The following is a 19,759-nucleotide window of genomic DNA, read 5'->3' as shown; positions in this document are numbered from 1 at the left end:
TTCTAGAGGCACCATTTCAAATTCATCATAGCATATTATGGATAGGTTTAAGTGATTAATGGATTAAATCTAACGGTTCATACCCTGAATCATAAGAAAAATGCTTGCACATCAATGAAGATATGTTTCCCCCTAAAATTTCCACAGCTAATTTATTCTCCTGTAAAGAGTAACAGTGGTGTGGGTGGTCAATCTGGCACCTATCCCGTCACAAACTTCCTCCTATTTTTGAACCAACAAAAATTTATATATCAAACCATTTTTATTAGCTCTACTCTAATAACATACTAATAATGTTTTTTAATAAAATCTCATTGCAACGCATGGGTATCCCAAATAGATATGCAGAACATTTCCTATTTTTGAATGTATAGAACATCTTCTATCCATGATGATACTAAGCAACTAGCTGCAGCCTGACACGAGCTAGAACAAGGGAGGAACTTGGGGATTGAACCATTGATTGATGGACTTAGGCTCTCAAAGAGCATATAAACCGAGTACAAAACACCCTTGACTAATATACATATGGAACGAGATCGTCTGGCGAGTCAGATAGACTCAAGGCACTGACATGTGGGCCCATGGATGGTGGGGCCCACATATCATCGACGACGTCCCTCTGACTTAACATCAGATGATCCGCTTCCTATACATATACCCTTAAAACATCCTACAGTTCATCATCGAACTTTTGAATCAGAGGAATGTGACAAGTATATAGTGTACAACAAGCGGCTAAAGCTGTGTGACTATCTGCAGTCGATACCAAGGAACTATTTCCCTGAACAACAGTTGGTGCAGGCAAGATCATGTTAGGTATAAGGCACAAGTTCCAGTTTAATTGTAAATGTAGAGGATATAAGTTTCTCCTCGGTACTATCTGCAAGCTCCAAGCAAATTTGCGCCTCCAAGCTTAGCACCAGTTAAATGCTGTTCATCAAAGAAAAAAAATCTTAAGAAGCGAGCTTAAATTCTGTATCCCCCTCATCCCTACAGCTTCATATTTGCAAACGACTGGAATAAAGAATATAAGTACTTTTGACCCCCAAATTTTGTCAGAGTGAAATTAAAACATTCACTGTTAAGGTAGCTGAAGAGGAAAGAAACAGAAAGCAGGATGTAGAACATACAGTCTCACGCAAATCAACTTCTCGTAAGTAGGCTCGCTGAAGATTTGCACCCTCCAGGTTTGTACCGGCCAACTTAGCTCCCTGCAGACCAGACTAGCTTAGCTAGGAATAAGAGATTTGAGTGACAAAATGAACACAAGGAATTGAATCTACTGTCAGATGAGACACCAGAAAAGAGGGCTTGGTGTTAATGCCAATGACCTTTCATTAATGTAAACTTCAGTACACACAATAAATTAGCCATATGTACAAGACATCACAGTGTCAGAGTTCATGGTTCAATATAAAGGGTTTGGACAATTATCAAAGCTTACTACGGGTCAAACCATTTTCATTCATGTCAAGCATGTATGCAAGATTACTTGATTAACATAATTACCACATGATAATGTTTCTTTCGCAAATTTCTATTTATTAAAATTTTGCAAGCAAAACATGATGTGCACATCACAGCATTACTTCAACCCTTTGGAAATCTCCTGGTGATTTTATTCTAGAGCTATTCCCTAGTGCAACTTCAGACATCTATTTCAAGCTTGGAATAAAGAGCAGCATAGTCACATTTGAATTAAATTTTCTGCCTTTGTGTATGATCTATGTGGCAAACCTCCTCAAGTAGATTCCTTAAGGCCTAATATATATAACAAGCAGGATGAAAGTGCAGGTTGAACGAGGTTTTTTGTTACCTTGAGGTTGGCCCCTTCAAGATTAGCTCCACTCAAGTTGGCACCCATAAGGTTAGCACCCTGAAAATCCAGTTGGACCGACAGTAAGACATAGAGGAAATGATAATCAGAACCCAAATACCAATGTACTTTAAGTTACCAAAACCAATCATGTAAGGAGGACCTTCTATGCCTGTATTTAACTATTTAGGAAGAGATGGCACAGTCCTATACAGACAAAATATGTCTCTGTGTGTCCATTTATAAAGAATTCTGGAGCCATATTTGGAAGTTTGAATGGTACAAAATATTGCAAAGACGGAAAGTAGATATTCGATCACCTCTAGCAGCAGAAAACTAACAAATAAAACAAACAAAACAATGAAAGGCCATGCTTTGCTTTATGCTAATGCTCATCATGATTTGACACTTTTTCTCTTGTATATTGATCAGGAATGCAATATGTTAGCAGAGTGGCAGAGCAAGAATCTGGGAATTTTTATGTAACACACTGAGTGCTATAGCTTGCAAACCTGTAAATGAGCAGAATGAAGATCCGTTTCAATGAAGGAACAATCCTTTAAACATGCATCTGCAAAATAAACCTAGTAACTCAAACCATTTCCTACTTAGTTTCTAGAAAAATATGGTAAAATCAATTAGCACACCCCAAACAGTAGTGAAAGCAGATACAGTGTCTAATACTATATGGGCAATAATCTCCACTTGTGAAAAAGATGTCAAAATCCAAGAAAATGACGAAACAGCATAAGGTTGAGCATACCCTGTAGGTAAAAATAAAAATACAAGAACAAATAAACATAAGACTAACGACAGGTAAAAAGAAGATTCATACCCTGTAGGTTTGCACTTTGAAGGTTTGCTTTATCTAGAACAGATCCTTCAAGATTTGCTCCAATAAGCTCACACCTATTATTCCGAATCAAACAATTACAAATATCACAGAGAAATAAAAATAACACAAACAGGAGGAATGGATGGCTAGCTGGTTGCTTATGCACCGAATACAAAGAAGAAGGTAAAAGGATAGAGCATGTCCATCTTAGAGCCTATGTACAAGCCAAAAATAAGCTCTTGGGCCATCTTACTCATGTAAATTTGCACTCTGGACTGAAGAACAAGTAGCTTCTGTCCGCTGTCAAGAACATTCAAGGTAAGGTATTACTGATACAACATTTGACAATCATACAAGTAAGTCTCAGATAATCCTTTAGCTGGTGGCATAGAACTAAAATGCCTTAAAATATTAAATAGCTCTCATAGTTCCTAAGGTCGCTACCCCATCAAAAGTAGATAAACAATGAGGAACTTGGGTGTGAATAGCATACCCTGAACTTTGCTTTGCGAAGATAAGCAGAGCAAAAATTGGCATTCTTTATGCATGCATAACTGAAGTCCACCTCTGATAAGTCCTGTAGACCATGAAATTGCATTGATAATAGTTGAAGTCGCGAAATAACAAGAAACTAAAGAAAACGGTAATTTTATTTTATTGACTTCTGTTGAATATATACAAAATTAAAACACACACACACACACACACACACACAAGCTGTGTGTACAGTAATCAGAGTTGCTAAGATTATAGAATGGTATAGTAATAACTTAATATGAGCAATTTCAATAGATAACAATAATAAGACCTTACAAGTTTGGATAGATCAAGGCCAGAAAGATTTACACCACGAAATCTGACTTTCGGAGCCTGGATGCACTTGATCACATCCTTGCGTGTCAATTCGGCTTCCAACAAATTCTCATCCTTTTTCCAACCCAAAATCTCATTTATGCAATCAGCCAAACCCTGGAAAACAAACCATCATGTTTTCACAACGGCTGGTCGGAAGCTGGAACCGATGAATCGAAGAAGTTGCAATCGAGAATTCCTATTACGAGCAACTGGTAGTACTCCGCTTCTCGCAGGAGCTGCTGGCACTCGGACTCCGACATGGCTGGGACGGCGCCGTCCCTGAGCCAGTTGAGGATATGCCTGAAGTGCTTTCCGTCCCTGTCCACGAACACCATGCCCTGCGCCCACCATTCACTCGATCAGGCTACAGCTCCGAGAAACGTCACCCGAAAGAGCTCCACTGATGAGGAGGGAACGCAACGCACCGTGTCCGGGTGGCGGGGGAGCGTGTGCCTCCCGCTGAACATGGCGGCGAGCATGGAGTTGGGCTCCCGCTGCGTGAGCGTCTCCACGGTGGTCGCGTAATGCTTGCCCCCTGGGCGCCATAGCCAACATCAGCCTCAAAATTGACGCAAACCGGGTGGGGAACTGGGGACGGCGCGAGTTTGAGAAACGGTACCGATGTTGAGGAAGATCGGGGAGGAGGAGGGCTCCGACGACTGCATCGCCGCGGCTGCGTCGCGGCAACGGGTTAACCGGCTCCGGTTCCGGCCGACGCGAGATGGGCAAGGCGCGTGAGCGCGAGTAGAAGAAGTGCGGAGGAAGATCTGTGGGTTCTGGTGGGGAGAGCCGGAGAGCCCGTCCCCCCTCCAGCTACCTTCCCAGCCCCTCTACCTGCCACCGGGCCAGAGCCCCAGATGGGGGGGCACCGGGCACGCCGCCGCCTCCCTCCGCCGCCGCGGCGCCCTACCGGAGCCGAAGCACTCCGGCGCGGAACTCGTGGCGTGTGCTGCACCGCGGCGAGGGTGGGCGGTCGCGCCGAGCCGAGCCGAGCCGCACGTACGCCGGCGTCTTGCTCCGGCCCATGTATAGTTAAACAGGCCTCACGTGGGCCGGAATCCCGTTCCGGCCGAACTATAATACAGGCCTCATGAAGGCCGTAATCCCGTTCAGGCCCAACATTTAACGGGCCGGAATCGGAATCTCTTTCCGGCCCAAGAGCTGCTCGCGGCGAGCAGCTGTAGCTTCTGCCGTCTACCGCTACCATCGTCATCCTTTCGCCTATAATTATACTTGTAAAATAAAATTTAAATTTTGAAGTTATTTTAAATTTTACTGTAGCTTATTTTTATTTTAGAAGATTGCTAAGAGCATATATATATATATATATTTTTAGAAATAGTTTTCTAATTATTAATAAGTTGGTTTTTCTAGTAAAAAGATCTCAACGAAGAACGACAGCTCAATGACCGAAGAAGAACACCTCTTTTTTTTTTGGGTCAAACTACAGTCCTGCACACGTTCCGTTACGTGTATGTCTCGTCATATTTCGCAATAAATGGAGCAGCAGAGTGCTTTAACCCAGAGGTCAATAATACCCATGAAAGGGATGGTAATGGACTAAGCGCATGTTTAGTTCTCAAAAAATTTTCTCAAAAATATCATATCGAATCTTTCAACATCTAAATAAAACATTAAATATACATGAATATTTAAAATTTAAACTAATTACACTGTTATGGAGAAATTATGAGATGAATCTTTTGAGCATAATTACTACTAGTACATAATTAGCTATAAGTGCTATAGTGGCTAATGATAGATTAATTAGACTCAAAAGATTCGTCAGATGAAATCTAAAATTTTTTTACAACTAGACTATGTTTAATACTTTAAATATTAACCATACGTATCGAGGTGATCTTCTTAAAAAAATTTTGGGAACTACACACAGCCTAATGCCTTTTCCCGATTGGTGTGCGTCGGTCGGTGTCCGGTCCTTAGACCATTCTTTTTCCTCTCCGAGGACAAAAATTTCCTTGTCACTAACATTCAGGAAAGGACCGTGCAAACGTACACACCCCAGCCACAACCACTCGCCTACTCCACATCTTGTCAACAACAAACACCAGCGAGGGCTCTCTGGTTGACAGCATCTCATCTACCTTAGGCTTTATTACTAAGAGATATCACTATTTTCTATATAAAATTTAGTAAATTTTAATACGTAAGGTACAAGAGATACCAAATTTTAAAACAGTAATACCTCCTGGTACCTTCTCAAGTATGATAAAATTGCTTCTAGTTTAAACTTGTGGAGTTAGAAACCTTATATTACTATATCTTGTCAATTTTTAATATTTTATGACTAATTAGATGACTTAAAAAATGTAAATATCAAAATCCATCTCCCTGTAACTGGTCCATATACCTGCTACTATCCGGGGGTACCAGGGATTATATTTTATAAACTCTATTTTACCAGTTTATCAAAGATTTCATAATAATTATGTACTCTATCGATTTCATAATAAGTTAATTTAAGGTTATTTTAAATCAAATCTTTTTATATTTGACCAGTACTATAAAAAAGTAATACTGATGTGTACATTATTAAATTAGTTTCATTTAATCCATTGTGCAATATATTTCTATAGTATTATTTTGTGTTATAAAAGTTGCTATTGTTTCTGTCCAAAAATATTAGCATTTGTAGCTTCTTAAGCTGGGATTAAGGTTGAGAAAAGAAAACTGCAGTGCCCTTTAATAAATAAAGAATGAGTTAAGATGGAAGGGTAGGGTGAGATTAAATGGGAATAATTTTGAATGTAAAGTGATTGATTGTATAAGTAGTAATTTAAATAGTGTCAGAAATATTTATACTTTGGTACCAGATTCAAATATCGGAAATACTCGCATCGCATTAGAACGAAGTAGTATATTTTTTATAAACTCGATCAATGTCGAAAGTGTTTGACTTAGAATAGACTTAAAATAATTTATAATAAAACAAAAGTGTTGATACTATATTATATTAAATAATATCATTTAGGGTCATTTAAATATAAAATTACGAAGTTTAGAAATAGGATGGGCTGGACTTTGCTTGATCAATAGAGCCCTATCGAACAAATGGCAATACTTTAATGAACCCCTCAATTTCAATAGGGTTATAGGGCTCACCTATCGCATCAATAGCTTATCGTACACCCCAATTCGACGAGTGTTAAACAGATTTTAGCACACGGTGTAGGTATACCCGTGTGCTTGTATGTCATATAAACAGTCATTAAAACTATGAAAAAAATTTACAAGATAAATTAATATGATTTATATCACTCTATAAACATGCAAGTTTAAATTTAACTTCTACAAGTTATAGAAAAAAACAAACAAAACTGAAACTAAGTATACACATATTCATAATTATTTTTGTTATTTTTGCTACAACTTATAAAATTTGAATTTAAACTTGCATGTTGTTAGAGTGATATAACTCATATTAAACTATATTGTTAAATTTTTTTATGATTTTTGATGACTATTTAGATGACATGCAAGTAACGGGTATACATATAGCGGTGTGCTAAAAAAAAATTGCTTCCTTCTTTGTTACCCTCATCGACGGTTGGTAGTTCAAGGACTGTCTTTAAAATGTCTCCCCAGGTCAGCAAGCCAAGAGCTCTGTGTCAATATGTCATAAGTTCTGTCGAACATATAAAAATCGATATGAACCAACCCATTTCGGTAGGGTAATGTTTCTACAATTTTTATATAAGATCTTTACTTTTCTAATTTTATATTTAGATAATACCTTTTTCATGCTTTTTATATGACACCGTGTGTATTTTATCTATTTTGACCATTCGTCTTATTAATTTTATTTAAATATGTTATAAGTTAAACCTAAAGTACATATAATAATAAATTAAATTATAGCAAAATAGTTAATAATTATATAACTTTTTTAAATAAGATAAATGGACAGACGTAAACGTAAAACTGAATTTTTGATTTAACGGAGATAATATGTGAACAGCTAAGAGACATCTTGTCGACAGTTTGTCCCCAGGGCTATCTATCAAATCAACTCAGCCGAGCGAAAACCGCCGCGCGCGCTCTCGATGAGAGCTGATCGATCTGCAGGCTGCAGGGGAATTGGTGCGTGCATTTGCCTCGCCGCGCGCGCTCCTCCCCGGCTCGGCTCGGCGAGAGGGCCGCGAGGGAGGGATCGGGGTCGCTGTCGCGGGCTAGCTAGCCGCGGGTGCCCTGGGCGATACGTCGTCGTGAGGCCGGCATGTGTGGAAGGTGGCAGCCGGAGCGCGCCCAGCCACACCCGCGCTTTCCCCGCTCCATCAATGCGCGCGCGTCCCACACACCCGCCGCCAAGCTTCGCTGGCGCGCCCCTGCCCCTCCGCCCGTCGCCGGTCGCCCTCACTCCCCGCCCCCTCCCTCCCCTCTCCACAATCCACCACATCACTGTATATAACGGCTCGTACGTCTCGTGCAAAAGCTAAGCTAGCTCGCACGCGTTACGTGAGTATAATATGTGTGTGTGACATGGAGTCGATAATGGAGAAGCCGATGATGGACAGTACGGGCGGGGGCATCGGGAGGACGAGGTCGGAGCAGCTGGCGCCGTCGTCGACGGCGCAGTCGTCGTCGTCGCTGAGCAGGACGGCGTCGGCGGAGACGGTGCTGAGCGGCGCGGCGGACGGGACGAGCCTGTCGCGCAAGTCCAGCTTCGGGAAGCGCTCGGCGTCGGGCGGCGCCGGCGCCGGCGGGAACAGCCACGGGTACAGCCACATCCGCAAGTCCCGCAGCGCGCAGCTCAAGCTCGACATGGAGGACCTCGTCAGCAGCGGCGCCGCGCTCAGCCGCGCCTCCAGCGCCAGCCTCGGCTTCTCCTTCACCTTCACCGGCTTCACCCCTCCTCCCCAGGACATCACGTCCTCCGCCGAGCTCCCTCCCTTCAGCGACGACGAGAACAGTACGCACCCACCACCATGCACACCTCCTCCTCCTCTTCTCGGCCACGCACGTACTGACCTAACTGCACATGCGTTTCATTCTCGATGTGCAGCAATGGACATCGAGGCCGGGACGCCGAGGAAGAAGCTGATGACGGAGCCGACCTTGCCGATATATCTCAAGGTAATTGAACCCACCAACGCATGCACCCCCAAACTCCATGGACGCCGCCATGCGATCGACCTTCACTTCACTGAGCTAATGCTTGCTACAATGGTCGACATGCATCCACGCACATGTAGTTCGCGGAGGTGAAGTACAAGGTGGCGGTGAAGGGGACGCCGAGGGAGATCCTGACCGGGATATCCGGGTCGGCTGCCCCCGGCGAGGTGCTGGCGCTGATGGGCCCTTCCGGCAGCGGCAAGACGACGCTTCTCAGCATCCTCGGCGGGAGGGTCACCGGCGCCGGCGCCGTTGAAGGCTGCGTCTCCTACAACGACGAGCCATACGGCAAATCCCTCAAGCGCAGGTAACACTGAAAAGAAAGCTCATCACTCTCGTGCAATAGATGCATCATGCATGCAGCGCATTAATTAATTAATTAGTTAGTTACTCCGTAGCATGCACTTGTTTGTACACTTGGCATAATCAATTTATTCCTCTGGGCCCAGGGTTATTAATTATTAATTAGCTAATCAATTAGGGCGACAAATAATAATATGGACTTTTTACAAATTTGTCATCATATTTTTTCTATTTTGTAAAGTTGCCACTTGAATTATAGTTAAAATGAAACTTTTACAATTTTTTAGCTGCAGTCTTACAATAATAATTCAAACAAGTGATACTCTGTTATTGTTCTAACATTTCAATTAAGGAATTGCGAGCCCTAATTGCGAATATCTCATTGGGTGATGTGATGGGTGTAGATGAGACGGATCGGCCGTTGCTTGCATGCGTAGCCTCTGTGTGGCTGTGCGTCTGTAGCTATAATAAATTAAAGGAGAGATTAGTAAGGCAGGGCTCACGGTTATCTCGCTAATCGGCTAGTCGAGCTACCTGCTCATGGCGGCTACGGTACAGTGACACTGTCTTGTTCCAGCTTCCCTGCCTTGGCCGTTGGGGAACTGCTGATCTGACGTGTCGGACGCTGGGAGGTGCACCTGTCATTCTGTCATCTGCATCGCCGTGGGCCTGGAACGAGCGGCCCACACGGGCCGAGACAGTGGTTTGGGCCGAATTGGGTGGCCCAGTCGCTCGTCCCCGCACATGGGCCGTTCTCTTTCTGGATTTGTCCACCTTTTGTTGGTTGCCGCCTCTCGGCCGCGCTACAGCCCCATGACTGTCGTCGCGTCGTCGCCTCATCGAAACTCCGGCGGCTTCTGCGGCCGGAGAACGGTCGGGGCGTTCGACGGTTCGCCTGCCGCGCTCCTCGCCATGCCCGCATCATGTAGTAGGGCTGGTAGCTCGCGTTGATGGTATCAGGTTTCAGTCTTGCGCTTCTTGCCGATGAACTGTTCGACATATTTCCTCACCGAAATATTGGGAAGGACTGAAAGATGGCGTACTTCGGTACTTGCCTAACCATCAATGAACAGTTGGATCTTCTGAGGCTTGACCTCATTTCGTCCTGCAGTTCTCCGGTGTTCAGAGGTCCATTTCGTCTTAAACATCACCACGCCAGGTTCTCTGTCCTGTCATTCCTTTGGATGCTGCTTGTCTTTGTCAACACAATTGCCTTGGGCTCTACCTGTGCTTCTGCTTAATCCTTTGAATTTTTGTTGGCGTAACCTACTAAAGCTGGTCAGACATCCAGACAGAACACCATGTACCACTGTCCTTTTTCCCTTCTTGTTATCTCGGTTCCTTATTGTTATCAATTTTGCACTACCTGACTAGACTAACTATCTTCTACAAGTCTATATATGCAAAACATCTGCTTTAGCTGTGGTTTGGATCATCAGAGGCTCAAAGCACCAAAGTTGAGCTTGAGCCTGTATATATGGACAACCTGATTCAGAGTTTGTCCAATAGTAAACAGTGTTGCTGAATAATTGGCTTTATATTCGTTTTTCAGGATTGGATTTGTGACTCAAGATGATGTCCTTTTTACCCATCTTACTGTAAAGGAGACGTTGACTTACGCAGCACTACTTCGTCTCCCAAGAACAATGACAAGGCAACAAAAGGAAGAACGAACAATGGACATCATATATGAACTTGGCCTCGAAAGGTAGTTTGCATAATCTTTCATTTCCTGGTTGCATTCACCTAATCTTATAGATTAGCTTAATTAATCATCTAGTGATGTTTGAAGGTGCCAGGACACAATGATTGGAGGGTCTTTTGTGCGTGGGGTTTCAGGGGGTGAAAGGAAAAGAGTTTGCATTGGAAATGAGATCATAGTCAATCCATCTTTACTTTTTCTCGATGAGCCGACATCTGGGTTAGATTCAACTACAGCTCTCAGGATAATTCAACTTCTGCATGACATCGCTGAGGTGATATGAGAGTATTACACATTAGCTGGCAGTTAGTTCAATCCATCTTTAACCTTTTTGACATGTTGTAGGATGGGAAGACAGTAATAACAACGATCCATCAACCGTCTAGCAGATTATTTCATAAGTTTGACAAGCTTATCCTCCTGGGAAGAGGAAGTTTGCTCTATTTTGGGAAGGCATCTGAAGCCATGCCCTACTTTCAGTCCATTGGGTGCACCCCTCTTATCGCAATGAACCCAGCAGAGTTTCTACTGGATCTCGCCAACGGAAACACTACTGATGTTTCTGTTCCTTCTGAGTTAGATGACAAAGTGCACATGGAAAATCAAAACCCGCAAAATAATACCAAGAATGACTACAAGCCATCAGCACAAGATGTTCATGAGGTGACGACATGAAAGCAATGTGCTGGTGTTATGAGTTGAGGGTTGGTTTTAGATATCTGAATAATTTATATGTTATTTCATGCAGTATCTTGTAGACGCCTATGAGAATCGAGTGGCATACAAGGAGAAGAACAAGCTTCTAGATCCACTTCCAATCAGTGATGATTTGAAGGCAACTATAACATCATCAAAGCGCGAGTGGGGCACTAGCTGGTGGCAGCAATATTCCATCCTCTTCTGTAGAGGGATCAAAGAACGGAGACATGATTATTTGAGCTGGATGAGAATTACCCAGGTCATAGCAACGTCGGTTATCTTAGGTTTACTCTGGTGGCACTCTGATCCCTCCACACCAAAAGATCTACAAGATCAGGTATATAGATGGCAGCAATCATGTGGTTCGTTTTAAATCAAAGAAAATTTGATTCATGTGAAATGGTTTAATTATATCATCTCGGGTATGCATGATTAGTATTGTGATATAATTTTATCTCGTGTATGCAGGCAGGATTACTGTTTTTCATAGCTGTGTTTTGGGGTTTCTTTCCTGTATTTACTGCCATTTTCACATTCCCACAAGAGAGGGCAATGTTGAACAAGGAGCGAGCAGCTGACATGTACAAGCTCAGTGCATACTTCTTGGCCAGAACGACAAGTGATCTGCCACTAGACCTTTTCCTTCCACTCATATTTATGGTGATTGTCTACTTCATGGCAGGCCTCAAAGCAACTGCCGCACATTTCTTTTTTAGCGTGCTGACAGTCTTTCTCAGCATCATTGCTGCTCAGGTCCGAAACTCCGAGCTAAATTGTGGTTTAATTCTATTGCCATCTCATAGTTCTAACCTTTTTAAATGGAGGAAACCTATATAAGAGATGGAATGGTAGCAAGCATCTTTGATTTTCTAAAAGGTTTATTCTGTTAGTTAAACTTGTGCTGTTTATATATGCACCAGTTATGTGAGACAGAGAATGTAGGATGGACCTCAAAACTATGCTAAATAGATGGCTAGATGAGAACTTAATCTAAGGAACTTTCGTGATACCAACCATGAAGTTCTAACCGTCATTGTGTTATCTATAAAGTTAGGAAACATTTTGTCATTTTGATTGATCTATCATATACTTGTATCTCAATACAACAACATATTGCAAAAGGACATTAACAACATTAGAAATCTGAGACTCAAGAAAAGAAGTAACATGCAGGGACTAGGATTGGCAATTGGAGCTACCCTCTTGGATATCAAGAAGGCAACAACTCTAGCCTCAGTTACAGTCATGACATTCATGCTAGCAGGAGGGTTCTTCGTAAAGGTGAGAGCGGCCATTATCTGAAATTACTGAGTACTTACTGATATACTGAAGAGAAATTTTACGGTTCTGGAACGTTGAGGTGCTAAATTTTTAGTATAATTTTTTAAGTACCTTCAGTTACCTAGTATCTCCAGTACCCAAGTTTTATACTTAAAAAATATGATATATCCCGGTATTTTCTTTAAGGACAGTAAAATTTCCCAATCTGAAACATAATCTCTCAAGAGGTTTGGATCATTATCATAACTCTGTCTAATGCACCGCCCCTCTTCTCTACTATGATATACAGAGGGTTCCACCATTCATATCCTGGCTTCGCTATGTGTCATTCAACTACCACACGTACAGGCTACTGCTGAAGGTGCAATACCATCCTGTCCCGGACTTTCTGATCAATGCCATACCTCTTGATAACGGCGTGACAGAAGTTGCCGCTCTGGTTGCGATGATCATCGGGTACAGGGTTTTAGCATACGTGTCTCTCAGAAGAACCAAGACTTCAGCCAGCTAGCGAATCGGCCGTCGAGTGCACTGAACAGGAGCCTGGCTGGGTTCTGCTAGGATGGCACTCGTTCTTACCAGCTGTTTGAATGTAGGGAAGTTTGTACGAGAAGATGGATCTTTTTTTACTGTTCTGTCTTTCTGCTGCTTGTTCAGAGCGCGACGTATCTGTTCCTACTTGCCTCATATATAGGTCAGTTGTTGGCAACAATAACGAGTGTAAGTCGCAAATTTGTTACATGATTTTTGTAAGGACTTTCTTCTTAACTTGGCAACAAAACTCAATGGTGGTTCCTGCTATGTGTACGTCCATGTCGTTGCTGCTTTACCATCAAAATGACTAGGCTCCTTAGGATTTTGAAACGAAGGAGTTCTGGCTTGTCAAATTTCATAACAAAAATACAGAATAAGGCCGCGTTCGCCACCCCGGTAAGTTAACTTAGCTCTCTCGTTTTCCGCGCGCACGTTTCCTAAACTACTAAACGGTGTATTTTTTAAAAAATTTTCTATAGGAATGTTATTTTAAAAAAACTGTATTAATTTATTTTATATTTTTTAATAAATAATTACTTATATACTAATCTATTACTAATTTTTCTATATCAGGTAAATTAACTTACTCCCCTCCTTACCAAACACGGCCTAAGCCATAGGATCAACGCTGTCAATTTATAGGCACAAATACGTGGATCATCTGCTCTGCCCGGGGTCGGAGTTTTCTTCTACGAACCCCTTAGGGTCATCTGAACCGTTCGATTTCGATTCGATCGAACTTGTGCGGCTAGGATCCAATCTAGGCATCGTGACTGTCATGTGTTTTAGGGGCCTAGAGTAGAGGCCCAATCAGATCAGCCCACCATCGTTATCGGTGACTGGATCAGCGTTCTCCCTGAACTGCTTCGTCACCGATGAGTTTATGAAACTGTTCAATTCATCGGTCCCAGAACAAGATTAATGTCTTCTTTTATTTATCCCAAAATGAGTTTATTTTTTAGTTAGCACTGTATTAAAGTTTATGAAAGTAAAAAACAAATACATTGAAAACAATTGCACTGGCATTTAATAAAGTGGATGCTATTTTAGTTTTTTTAATTATTGGTATGCTTGGAATAGGTGAAAATTAAAGTATTGTTAGGACAGAGGTTATTATATTGCAAGATATTTTTTAAAGTCAAAATTGTTTAAGTTTAACCAAATTTATAGAGAAATAAAGTAACATGAAAAGATACTCAAATTTGCCAAAAGCACCTTCACCCTTAGAAGTTTGTGTTCATCGCGTAAAGTGAAGCTCATTGGAGATCTAATGTTTTTCAGTTGAAGGTCTTCGTATGAATTGAGCATCTACTTGCTGCAGTTGTTTTCCTTCTGAGCTTCTAGACCGCATTGAGATTTGCAATTTGAGACTGAATATTTTTACCCTCTCTTTTTTGTGTTCAAAAGCTAGAGATTTAAAAATATACAGGCATTTTCAACAGAGACGAGCACTAAGAGGGCCTGTAATATGTTATATGTTTTTACAAAGTACTACATACAACAGACTCTGCCCAATACCAACTGATGTTACTATAAACAGGGTACCAACACAAACAATTCAGGGTAAGCATAAATACAACAATGTTGTAACTGTGTCATTGCTATGGCAGTACGAGAACGGGGTTGCTTTAGGGTCATATCTTCAGAGAACTCCAAGCCTTTCAGTGTTCCATGTATTGAAATGACGGTGGGCTTATCTTAGTCTCATCTGCAGGAAATGAGGCATACAGATATCAATACTTTCTGTACAACTCGATTCTTGCATACAGTTGTATTTATGAGATAAGCAGGATTTTGTTGACATGAAGCCTATAATTATTCTTAATGTCTTCGAACAATGTTAGTCAAGTAGAATGGTAGAAGATTAAAATTAAGGCTTCGAGATTGTAGGGCTGTAGTACAGCCTTCCCATTTATTTTTCAAGGAGGCAATTTGAGCTATCATGCTCATGCCCCCATCATCCACGTTATTTCCTACGATATTCATGTGCACATTGGTTAGTTGACAAAGACATCAAAGTAGGAAACTCACCATAAGCTCCACGGATCTCAACTTCCCGCCATTCTTGAACAAGTGCGCAACAACAACACATCAAATGTGATAGGAAATCGTCAATGCAACCTCCCTGGGAAAGCATACCATAATCAGAGCTTCAAGTAACATAGAAGGCTCTTAACATACATGAACGCTCTATAGTGTGTGTGATGATTCTTTCAGGTAAAACTCTACATGACCTTTCAACAAACAGACACCTTGTTAAGCTAGTTCCATTTATAATCCTTTAGCCAAAATCATCCATGGTTTCCATTTACAGTCTAGTTCAGTTAATTTTAATTTGTTTAAGTGTTTTTAACATGCAGCGATGACAATTTCTGAGGTATATCAGTTCCAAGTTGTAGTGCCAATATGTAGTTCCTGAATGAACACCAAGCATGTCTACTTTTGAGATGGAAAAAATGATAAACAAGGGAAATCAAGAAATATTTACCGCAATATTTAGCTTTTGTCGAAGCTTTCTCCTCACACAGCAAGTATAACAGCAGCAGGATAATATCAGGGAGTATGCCATGATATCATTGCATGCTTCTGAAGAAGCTGAAAATAATACATCGCGTGAATCAGGCTTTTATATTTGCAGAAGTTATTCAGTCGCAGAAGATGTGGCACAGTGGCAGCATCCTATTTAGAAGTATAAAGATGGATACAAACTTTTTTGACAACAAACTTTCGAAATCAAAATGTGCACATGGGAGGCCAGTCTGTTGGCCTAATTATAGTTTATCAAAGAAATACAGCACACCCCTGAAATTTACTAGTGAAATGCAGAATTGACAGCACCATACTAAAACATGAAGAGGTAAATAATACATGGTTGTCATGGAGGAAAATGCCATTAAGCTTAGAAAGCATCAACAATCACGGTCAACATGATTCAGTATTCTCAGGAAAATATTCTTACAGATGGGCCTGTTCTTCGCAATTGAAGCAATCCTTGAGAATGTTCCGCATGGGAAAAAGAATGTTCTCAAACCTGTGTTATCACAGCAAGTAAATAAATGGCAAGCAAAAATGTGTAAGAAATATTTCCACATAACTCACAAGTACTGAAACACATGTTGTCCCTCATTTTCTTTCTCCTTAAATCTGGAGCATGCCCCCAACATATTGGCATTAAAAAGGCAAAGTCCTGTATATACTACACATTTTGATTGTTCATCTAAAGAAGACACATTGCATTTATCTAGTCCCTCGGTCATTAAATGCTATTCTCACATTCCAGTTCCACTTAAAAAAACATTCCCCTGAGAGTTATGCTTTCATCCAGGTAACATGTACCCAACAGTACAAAACATTAATTTTACAAAATAATTTGTACTTTTCGAATACAACGAAGATTGACTTAAATAGCTAGTTAATAGCTCGGGTAATTTAACAACATCCCAGGTTTAATATGTAGCACAGAACTAAAACTTGACAATTAAATTCGTTGTACAAAGAGAAGGTAAATGAACATACATAAAGATGGTTCTGTACAGCAGCCAAGCAAATCTGCATGCCACTCATCACTGTATGATCCTCTGCTTGAGACAAGATCATGGCCATATGAAGATGGCAAAGAACTTCTGCAAAAGATATATACTATCAGAACTATCAAAGGTCTTATGGTGCACACAGCTACACAACCATTTTCAGGGACATAAGTGCATAATTTTATTTCTGTTTGAAGTTCATATCACAACATAGTCCAGTACTCTTTTGTTCGATCATACAGTTTAGTATACACATTTTTCGTGATTCCCCCGAATGGCCATAGTAATGATTCAGATTAACGTTACTTAATGAGAAAAGATTTGATACGGTGACTTTTTATACCACTGAAACACACATCATAAGGAGACGGTCACCAAAAGAAAACAAGTAAACTTACTAACCGTGGTGCACCACAGGCATCCTTTTGCTTCTTTGGAGAGTCATCATCGTATGTTTTTGCACTTTCTTCATTTATTTTTGTGAGATTAGAGTCACATTTTTCAGAAACCTTGGGAGTGGCACATTTATCTGGAATTGAACTTGCCACAGTTTTAGTCACTCCAAGGAGGTGTTGAATAACCTCACATTGGCCCATATCCATGTTGCTTTGTGATCTCTGAAGTTCCACTTGGAGCTTCTCACTTTCCTTTCGAAGCGCTTCGTTAAATGGCAAGTTTGGATAAGAGCATGACAGAGTCTTCTTGAGCACTACTGTAGGATTTGTACTAGGATCTGGGTTTAACAGAGCATCTTGAACCTCCTTGTCTTCCTCATCAAAAGAATATTCACATTGATCCCTCTCAATGTATTCCATTCGCTCCTGCAAAAAAAGAGAAGGATGGCGACGGATAGCCTAAAGATGATAAGGATAGGAGCAACAAAAGATGATACAGGATGATATAGTGCCAAGTGGCATGATTAGTGATTGAGCTCACTGCATTGGAGCTAAAAAAACGATTCCTATCTACACATACCTTCGCAAATGTATATAGACAGCGAAAACGATTGAGCACCAAAAAGTCGTTACACTGCTAATATTCAGAAGAGAGATTCTACAATAGAATCCTATGGGTCACACCAACCAACAGAAAACAAGAACCCCATGAGACCATACACAGGAAAACCACCAAGAATCCAAGACGATCGTTTTCCATCCAATCTCAAAAGCAAACATTCCATATACCATATGCCATACTTTAGAATCAAAGAACGATGCAACCACCCTTTCTCTAGATCAGCATATCCCAACCAGAGTGGAATCACCATTAAAAAAAAACCAACATTTCTTAAAAGCCTACTCGTCCAGTCTAGTGGCCTATCACTCCACTACATGAATAAACAAACGAACACTGGGAGTGGCTGATTTTCAGAGCAGCATCACTGAGAGAGAAGAGAGAGAATGGGAGCTTGTTACCGACCCTGACGCGGGCATTGTCGACGAGCGTGATGAGCGGGACGAGGCGGAGGTAGTTGTCGATCTCGTTCTGCGCCTTGCGGAACTGGTAGACGATGTTCCAGCCCATGGCGAGGAGGTAGAGGTAGGAGCGGTCCTGGCAGGAGTGGACGAGCAGGTAGGCGCGGCGGAGCGCGTCCTCGAGTTGCTCCAGCGGCTCGCGGGTCTCCGGGTACTTCTTGAGCTCCGACACGCGCAGCTGCTCCAGCAGGCCGCCGATGAGCTTGAGGTGCTGCGCGAACCGGCGGCAGTTGCGCTTGTGCAGCCGCGCCGTCGACGCCGCCTTGACGATCATGGAGATGAGCCGCCCGGCGTCCAACCCGGTCAGCTGCACGACGGTGGCCACTTCCCCTAGGTTCTCCCACGACGCCATTGCCGTCGTCTACTCGGGGGTGCCTTCCCCTCTCCTTCCCACAATTCACTCGATTTCTTGGCTAGAACGGCGGGACGAACCAAATGCGCCCCCGATTAGTTGGCGTGCAGCGAGAAGATCAAGGAAACCCAGCCAATTCTACCACCCATGGCGACGAACAGCTCGGGGGATTCCGGCAATCAACGGTGCAACGGAGCAGATCTGCGAGCAGACCGAGGCAGCAGGCGAGATTGAGGTTCCCGATCCCCCTCTGCTCCCTGCGAGGAACAAATCAAGATGAGATTTTTCCTTCTCGTGCTAAAACAATCCCCGAAACAGAAACAGCCAAATGCCGCCACAAAACTCTAGAAACTTCACCGCTTTCCTCACCTCCTGTGGGCTCCGCCGCCTCCGGTCTTCTCGCCGGAGAGAGGGCAGAATTCGAGGCGGAACTCGAGAGGCCTCCTCTCCCAGCCCCTCGAGCCGCGCGAACTGCGAGTGGAGTGGAGCGCAGGCAATGGCTGCCGCGACCTGCAGGTGCAAGTGGAGGAGAGGATGAGGCAGAGCAGCTGCGCCGCTGCGAGAGAGAAGGATGCGTTGCGTTGCGCGGCGAGCTCTCGGTCGCTTCGGTGCTACGGGACGAGAACGACCTGACCCCTTTTGGACTCACTGACCATCCAAAAGAAATAATAACATTTTACTTCCAAAATCTTGTATTATGTTTATTCAAAAATATTAAACATAAAATTATATTGGGCTTAAAATTAAATAACTTTGAGAACGTATACGTCCAACTAAATTTACGATACGAAAGTTGATTGTAAGCATATCTAAATATTAAAAATAACTTAGGGGTAGTCGGTGAAATGAAAATTTTTGCATGTCACATCAGACGTTTGACCGGATGGAAGGTATTTTCAGACAAGAATAAAAAAACGAATTTCACGACTGGCGTGGAAATCGCGAGACGAATCTTTTGAGCCTAATTAGTCCGTCATTAGCGTATGTAGGGTTACTGTAGCACTTATGACTAATCACGTACTAATTAGGCTCAAAAGATTCTTCTCACGATTTTTTATATAACTGTGTAATTAGTTTTCGTTTTATCTATATTTAATACTCTATTTAGATGTCCAAAGTTTTGACGTGATGTTTTTGGGTAATTTTTTTTTTAAACTAAACAGCCCCTTAGAAAATGGCTGGAGATATGTGATGGTAATTTTCAAACTCTCACGCGCTGGATGTGCGTTTTCCCCGTATGT

At 42.1% G+C, this 19,759-nt stretch overlaps 3 protein-coding genes across 3 annotated transcripts; 1 reads left to right on the top strand and 2 right to left on the bottom strand.

Annotated features, from left to right (window-relative positions):
* Window positions 1–303: 303 nt before the first annotated feature.
* On the bottom strand, window positions 304–4,455 carry LOC102714084 (FH protein interacting protein FIP2-like). Its single transcript, XM_040522085.1, has 11 exons — window positions 4,129–4,455; window positions 3,935–4,044; window positions 3,713–3,847; window positions 3,468–3,623; window positions 3,148–3,231; window positions 2,908–2,954; window positions 2,655–2,728; window positions 2,332–2,390; window positions 1,820–1,879; window positions 1,134–1,214; window positions 304–933 (listed from the first exon to the last, which is right to left on the bottom strand). Exons 1-11 carry the CDS (start codon window positions 4,172–4,174, stop codon window positions 880–882), a joined length of 906 nt encoding a protein of 301 aa, XP_040378019.1. The 5' UTR covers window positions 4,175–4,455; the 3' UTR covers window positions 304–879.
* Window positions 4,456–7,935: 3,480 nt separating this feature from the next.
* LOC102712426 (ABC transporter G family member 22-like) lies at window positions 7,936–13,457 on the top strand. The gene is made up of 10 exons (XM_015835797.2): window positions 7,936–8,439; window positions 8,533–8,603; window positions 8,723–8,949; window positions 10,498–10,653; window positions 10,738–10,921; window positions 10,993–11,310; window positions 11,396–11,683; window positions 11,815–12,099; window positions 12,520–12,627; window positions 12,917–13,457. Exons 1-10 carry the CDS (start codon window positions 8,010–8,012, stop codon window positions 13,136–13,138), a joined length of 2,289 nt encoding a protein of 762 aa, XP_015691283.2. The 5' UTR covers window positions 7,936–8,009; the 3' UTR covers window positions 13,139–13,457.
* Window positions 13,458–14,593: 1,136 nt separating this feature from the next.
* On the bottom strand, window positions 14,594–19,112 carry LOC102712149 (cell number regulator 13). Its single transcript, XM_040522554.1, has 8 exons — window positions 18,888–19,112; window positions 18,111–18,775; window positions 17,094–17,512; window positions 16,678–16,784; window positions 16,121–16,192; window positions 15,650–15,756; window positions 15,193–15,286; window positions 14,594–14,869 (listed from the first exon to the last, which is right to left on the bottom strand). Exons 2-8 carry the CDS (start codon window positions 18,516–18,518, stop codon window positions 14,823–14,825), a joined length of 1,254 nt encoding a protein of 417 aa, XP_040378488.1. The 5' UTR covers window positions 18,519–18,775; window positions 18,888–19,112; the 3' UTR covers window positions 14,594–14,822.
* Between the last annotated feature and the right edge of the window lie 647 nt (window positions 19,113–19,759).

This window comes from Oryza brachyantha, chromosome 3, assembly GCF_000231095.2.
Source record: "Oryza brachyantha chromosome 3, ObraRS2, whole genome shotgun sequence".
Lineage (NCBI taxonomy): Eukaryota > Viridiplantae > Streptophyta > Magnoliopsida > Poales > Poaceae > Oryza > Oryza brachyantha.
The sequence above is the reverse complement of the archived record's forward strand: the minus strand, read 5'-3'. Positions and strand labels throughout refer to the sequence as shown.